Source organism: Nicotiana tabacum, chromosome 18 (assembly GCF_000715075.1).
Source record: "Nicotiana tabacum cultivar K326 chromosome 18, ASM71507v2, whole genome shotgun sequence".
Classification (NCBI taxonomy): domain Eukaryota; kingdom Viridiplantae; phylum Streptophyta; class Magnoliopsida; order Solanales; family Solanaceae; genus Nicotiana; species Nicotiana tabacum.
The window spans coordinates 65,174,745-65,181,329 of record NC_134097.1 but is presented as its reverse complement, the minus strand read 5'-3'; the positions used below and the strand labels follow the sequence as shown (position 1 = coordinate 65,181,329).

Genomic DNA, 6,585 nt, shown 5'->3' with positions numbered 1-6,585 from the left:
TGTGTGTGTGTGTGTGTGTGTGTGTGTGTGTGTGTGTGTGTGTGTGTGTGTGTGTGTGTGTGTGTGTGTGTGTGTGTGTATATATTTTTTCGGTTACCAAATGTAAATAGTTTCTGGCGCGGGCTAAAAGTGATAATACAATCTTGTTATTCATTTGCTTCAATAATATGCCTAGAAGTGATCTTGGCAGCTCTATTTGTTTCAAATTTTAATTTTTCTTTTTGAAAAAATTAACTAAAATTTCTAAAAGTAAAAGTTTCAACATTAAAATTTTAAATTTATCAGCTTTGTACTATTAGTAGGTGTTGGTTTATAAAATTTTGATAAGTAAATTAAAAAGATGGTGAATGCCGAAACCAACCCCGTAATTGATCTTGGACATATTCTGTCAGTGAGACAAAATGTCCTCTATTTTAACATACTTAAGGGACTAAATATGTTCATGATTATATTTGAAGTACCAGAATAGACACATTGTCAAAGATAGGCCAAAAACTCTAATATATCAAGCCACAAATTACAATTCCCACGTGGACTCAAGTCTTTTATCCGTACCACACCCGATTCAATCTCGGTCCACTTCAGTTCTCCGCTTTTCCAATTTCAGACATCGCGACCGCCGAAACTGGAGGAGCTGAATCATCGGAAAACCGATCATAACAGCCGACGGAGATGGAGGAAGATAACAGCAACAGTAGTATAACAGTGGATACAGCAAAGTCGAAGGATGCAGTGTGGTTACTCAAGTGTCCTTTAGTTGTTTCCAAATCATGGCAAGCCGCCGCCACCTCCGCCGATTCACCGCAACTTTCGAAAGTCATTGTCTCTGTTGATCCTCTTCATTCCGATGAATCTTCTGCTCTTAAAGTAAACCTCTCTTTTATCTAATAAAAATCAGCTTTCATAGTCGATCTTATCTCGTAGTTAGTTTATGTGCTGTGAGTAAACAACTAAAGATAAACACGTCATTTGTTTCCTATTTCGGAATTTAATTTCTTGAAATAAAACGCACATAGATAGAAAAATCATCTGAAATCTATGATATTTTCGTGAAGCGAAATTCATATTTGTGCTTTTGGTTATGTTTGTTTGTTTGTATTCTTGAGCTGAGGGTCTTTTGAAAATAGCCTTCTACTTCCTCGGGTAGAGGTAAGTTCTGCGTACACACTACCCTCCCCTCCCCGTACTCCACTAATGGGATTTTACTGGATCGTTGTTGTTGTTATTGTTATGTTTGTTTTTTCATTGTTGTTAGAGAGCTAGGTTTAACCAATATAGGTAACAGTATGCCAGAAATTAGGATGTTAGTGAGTACCGATTCCTCTGGAACATGATCCTGCGTCTCCCGTGGTGAATTTAGGGTTTAAAGTCAGTGAATGTACCTCTTAATGTATATACAGATGTTAGTTTGAGTGCCTTTATAGAATACTAAAGAACTTGATTCTTTACCTTATTCCTTACGCGTAAGCATAAAGTAAAATAAGCAGTAAAGTAAACACAACATTTTTTACGTGGAAGCTCAAAAGGTGCAAAAATCACGACCTACCAAGTAGGATTTTTTCTTCAACTTCACTAGAACAATGAGCCAAATGTATCGATTACAAATCCGTAACTCAATACTCTGCAATTCTCTAACTTCAACTATTTGATTTACAAGTTACTCTAACTTGCAAATTCAAACACTCACTCCAACTCACTAATTGTATGTGACACTTTGATTACAACTCGATTTCCTAAAATACATTTAGTAGATTGACTCAAGAATGAATACAACACTAGTACTCGACTTGAGTATAGAAAATGTAGTTCTTTAGTTGATGTGTAAAAGGATAATCTCAGTGGTTCAAAAAGATAGTATTTAAATTCCCTGGCTCCGAGATCTCTTAGGAGTCCTATGCGTAGTCAGCTTTTCATTTGGTAGGACTTTTACTGCTCCAAGGGCTCCACAAGTCTTGGGACTCTTGTCTTTCATTTATGCAAACTTATCTTCTTGGACAACAACCCTTATCATGTTTAGCAGTCCTCTGCCAACAAATTGAGATAAAATTACTGTCTTGCAAAAACATGCAATCGTCAACCTTGAGGAGCTGGTTTTTAACCATGAGGAGCTGGTTCTTAGATATGTTAAGCAGTTATGTTGAGGACCTGGTACTTAGAGCATTTCATCTGAACAAACTTTGTTAATCATCAAAATCTCAATACTCGACAACAGAGTAGTTTTAGATTCTTTTTTTAAAGGTTCGTATATGCATGTGTAGAGGGTGTCAACCAAAAGCTTGAACTATGACCGGCCATCCTTGTTCATAGTGGTCGGGGAGTTTTCTCCAAACTACTGGTCAGGAGTTTAAGGATGGTAAACGGTCTCAAAACAAAAAGACTAAATACAATGTAAGTTTAGGCAGCATCAGAAGAATGGAGTTGAGGTGAGACTAGATGCATATAGAGAGTCTGATCCTGATATTTTCATGGATGTAATCTGTGTTCGAGACGGTGGGTGCATGTGCATCCATATCTTATATGCTGGATCTGTTCATATGCATCTTTACCCTTATGGAATCTTTATGATATACAGTTCACTATGGAGATGGGTGGGAATGACACTGGGAATGTGCCGAAAAGTTACTCCTTGAATATGTTCCAAGACTTTGTCCCAATGTGTGTCTTCTCGGAGACCCCTCAAGGTAAGTATCTTGGCTCTGTCACTTAAGTGTTATAAAGTCATGTGAATGTTTGATGATGTTTCCTATTGTTCTTAGCTTGATCTGCATTGTTTTCGGGAGTTAAATCAGGTTGATTATTTCCATTTTGTTTCTTCAAAACATTATAAGTTTAGGTACACCTAGTGAACTGAAGGACGAGTTTGAGTTCTCTGATTTATTTTTGTCTCAAAACAGTATCTTTCTGCTTCTGGTTAGGCTCCTCCATCTGCATTGTGAGGTTCAGTTGGAGATTTTAGTTGTCTATTTGATAGCAATTGGTTTGGGTACTGGTATCATGATTCTATTGTTTGTTTAGTTATCTAAAAAACACACATCACGTACACAAGCATCCAGAGGGATCTGTAAAACTATTGGGCTGCTCCACCAGTTGCTTTAAGATATTTTTACGCTGGATGCTTAGATTCTTTCACGTTGTATCAGAGTCAACCTTTGATAATTCTGATGCTTCTAAGTATGCATTTAAGTCCATGTGTTTACCCTAAGAATTCAATAGTGTGGAAGGGTGTTGAGTTATTTAAAGTCCCACGAAAGGTATGCAGGGGCATCCAAAGAGGTTTATAAATGTCTTGGGTCACTCCACTCTTTGTCTTAAGGTTTTGGGTTGGATGTTTAGAGTGTTCTCCTACATTCCTAGAATAACTGAGTAGCCCTAATAGGAGTTAAGAGGCTTAATTTCCTTGAAAATCTCTTGGCTACTTCTCGCTATGGCCTCCACATTCTCTGATTCCTTTTCATTGGCTCTGTGATTGTAGTTATTTTCTCTTTCCTTTGCCTCTTTGTTTACTTCTCCTTCATTAACTCTGAGATAATGAAATTGTATGTTTATGTCAATTTTGTGTTTTACTCCCTCTGTTTCAATTTAGATGACACATTTTCCTTATTATTTCGTTCAAAAAAGAATGACGCATTTCGATAGTTAAAAATAATTCAACTTTAAAATCTTCATTTTACCCTTAATTAGAAGCTTTTATAACCACACAAATATCATGGCCCCACAAATCTTTTACCTCGTGCCAAGTCAAACTACCTCGTCTAAGTTGAAACGGACGGAGTAAATTATAAATTCTTTTCTTTCTGCAATATCATCAATATATGACTTTAGAATATTTTCAAAAATCTAAGCTTTATTTGCTTGGTTATGGTTTTTTTTCTTTGCTTACATTATCTATCTTAGTGCTGAGGAAGTCACGAATTGGCTGTTTTTGTTTTAAGCTTTTCCAACTGAAAATCATTACGGTCCACTCAGGTTTCAATTTGATTTACCTAATTCACTCTCTCAACCTCTGCTCTCCGAATTATTGTTCTTTCTGAAGGAAGAGCTTCCATGGAAGGAAAGGTCGAACATAAGTTTGATATGACACCTCATACTCGTAACATGGAGGAGTACAGGAAAATGTGTCGTGAAAGGACAAATAAGTCAATGATCAAGAACAGACAAATACAGGTAAATCTCCTATCATTTGATCTCTTCTCTGAAACATTCACACTTTGTCATGACTGTTCCTTGATTAATTTACTGCAAAATCAGGTCATTGATAATGATCGTGGAGTCAATATGAGGCCCATGCCTGGGATGATCGGCTTGATTGCGTCCAGTTCTAAGGTATAGACCATCATCTATTCCTCTGAACATTTAGAAATCTTGTCTTCCCTTTTTTATACACAGCTTTATGTACTTTTGGAAGATTTTGTCTTTGCAGAGGATCTTTCAGGTCATATAATGTGTATGATTTGACATGCTGCAATTTACTAAGTTGTAAATTTGGTAAATGCCTTATTGAGACAGAAATTCTTTTTATGATCTTCAAAGTATGATAGAGCATACGATTGGGTTACACACACTCACTATTACGCCTCCTTGAAACCTCGTTTTGCATGAACCTCTGTCAGAGTACTTTGCCAACTTGGCTCACTGTATTCAGTTATATTATGGAAATGCTCCCCATGGTCTTTTCTAATCTCTGCAAGAAAGTTAATGGAATAATTAGTAGTCTCTTTAAATCCTTATTTTCCCATGCAGGACAAGAAGAAGGCGGCTCCTGTTAAGGGGCCAGAAGTCAAGAGAACTAGAAGGGACCGCGGCGAACTGGAAGATATCATGTTTAAGCTTTTTGAGAGACAACCCAATTGGACTTTGAAGCAGTTAGTGCAAGAAACAGATCAACCTGCGGTATGTTGTCTGATCCGAATGTCTATTCTGTCATAAAATCCTTAAGTTATTTGTTTCTTTTTGTGATCGGACACTTACTTTACTGGGGTTTTTTGGTTAGTACCTATTGTTTTTGAGATTAGTTAATACTCATTATTTTCTTTTCATCTAAGAATGAAGTTAATACCCATAGTTTTCTTGAGGTAAGTGTGAGATTCACTGCGATAGCTCTTGCAATCCAAGTCACATCACATAATTTTGTTTCCATGTTTGCTCAGATATGTCCATTTTGTCCTTTTGATTATATTTCCTTTTGATTCTGCGTGGTTGCGTTTCTCCTTACCTCATGATATTATATCTAACTATTTTACTTGCTTTGCAGCAATTTTTGAAAGAGATATTGAATGAGCTTTGCGTGTACAATAAAAGAGGAACAAACCAAGGAACATACGAGTTGAAGCCGGAGTATAAGAAATCTGTAGAGGATACAGGTGCTGAATGAATTGTCCCTCTGTTTCAATACATGTTTGGTCGTGGAACCTAGAGTTTTAGTAGAATTTAGTGTCGTGAACATTATACCTCTATCTTTCACCAATTGATAGGTGCTGTAGTATGGGATGTATGAATTTTGTCCTCTATGGAAATGGATTTATAGAACTGAACTGCTATTCTTTTGTTGTATAAATTTTCCCCATGGAAAAGGGAAGAAGGTTATTATTGTATAAATTGCTGGGTCGCTGAACATTGCATGCATAAGAAGACCCAATGTAATCTAGCCCTTCTCCGACTGCCCTTTTAATTTTTATTACCTCAAGGAATATTTTGTTTTGTTTGATAAGTATCATTGCCTCAACTCCTCAAGGAATGTTATCATTGGAAATAAGTAATGCTGGGATATAAGAGTCTAGCTTATATAAACAATTTATTACTTTCCTTGCACTCCACCTTCCCGAAGACTAGATTTCAGATAAGATTATGGTTTTTAATGGGAGAAAAAAAAGAGCAGAAGATAATAATTTTGTTTTATATAACCTAGAAATATTCAAAGGTCAACTAGCTCATGGTTCGGGACTGATGGGTAACAGACTCGTCTCTCTACCTTTCTCACTTAAATACCAAGTCTTTTGGTTCCCAACGAAGTTCGAACTCATGTAGTGCACCTAATCTATACATGAAAGCGTTAATCTATAGGAATTATTGAAGAGTGATTCAAATTGGAGTAGGAAACCTAAATGTTTAGGATTTGGTATTTGTTATTTTCTTTAATTAATGTCTAAATGAGTTTTGTAGTCAAATTCACATGGGAATAGGTTATCTAGTTTCTTCTCAAAGTAGGTTTTACACTATTAACTATTTTCTTGTGTTGAGATTTATGAGAGGGAATTATTTTTGGGGTGCTTGTATCCTTGGGAGTCCCATATATAGCACCTCTGGGAAGGTTGGGTGCTGGATGGGCTTTGCGTTAATCATCATCCAACATAAGCATACTCTATTTTCAGTACTTGGGCGGGGGAGGGTTTGGGATGGCTTTGTTGGACTGTTCTCATGGAGTCATTGTTCAGGTTAGGCTTGTTCTATGGACAAATTTAGCGTTAAGTTCACAATGCAAAATGTTGGTTTAATTAGAGATCGAGAGAAAAATATGAGATTCAACAGCAGAATTTTGTTATATATCCATGTTTTTTCTCGAAAATTACTGTTTCACTTAGCGATGTC

The 6,585-nt window shown here is 36.5% G+C and overlaps 1 protein-coding gene across 1 annotated transcript; it reads left to right on the top strand.

Annotated features, from left to right (window-relative positions):
* Positions 1-534: 534 nt before the first annotated feature.
* Positions 535-5,707, top strand: LOC107785756 (transcription initiation factor IIF subunit beta). The gene is made up of 6 exons (XM_016607127.2): positions 535-867; positions 2,573-2,681; positions 4,034-4,164; positions 4,249-4,323; positions 4,741-4,890; positions 5,252-5,707. The coding sequence occupies exons 1-6, from the start codon at positions 673-675 to the stop codon at positions 5,369-5,371; spliced, it is 780 nt and encodes a 259-aa protein (XP_016462613.1). The 5' UTR covers positions 535-672; the 3' UTR covers positions 5,372-5,707.
* The last annotated feature ends 878 nt before the right edge of the window (positions 5,708-6,585 follow it).

Bases quoted from the DNA above. Each gene is read 5' to 3' on its own strand.
- LOC107785756 (XM_016607127.2), top strand. From the start codon at position 673: ATGGAGGAAGATAACAGCAACAGTAGTATAACAGTGGATACAGCAAAG. The intron at 2,682-4,033 runs GTAAGTATCTTG...TTCTTTCTGAAG, and splicing joins CTTCTCGGAGACCCCTCAAG to GAAGAGCTTCCATGGAAGGA. The intron at 4,324-4,740 runs GTATAGACCATC...TTTCCCATGCAG, and splicing joins TGATTGCGTCCAGTTCTAAG to GACAAGAAGAAGGCGGCTCC.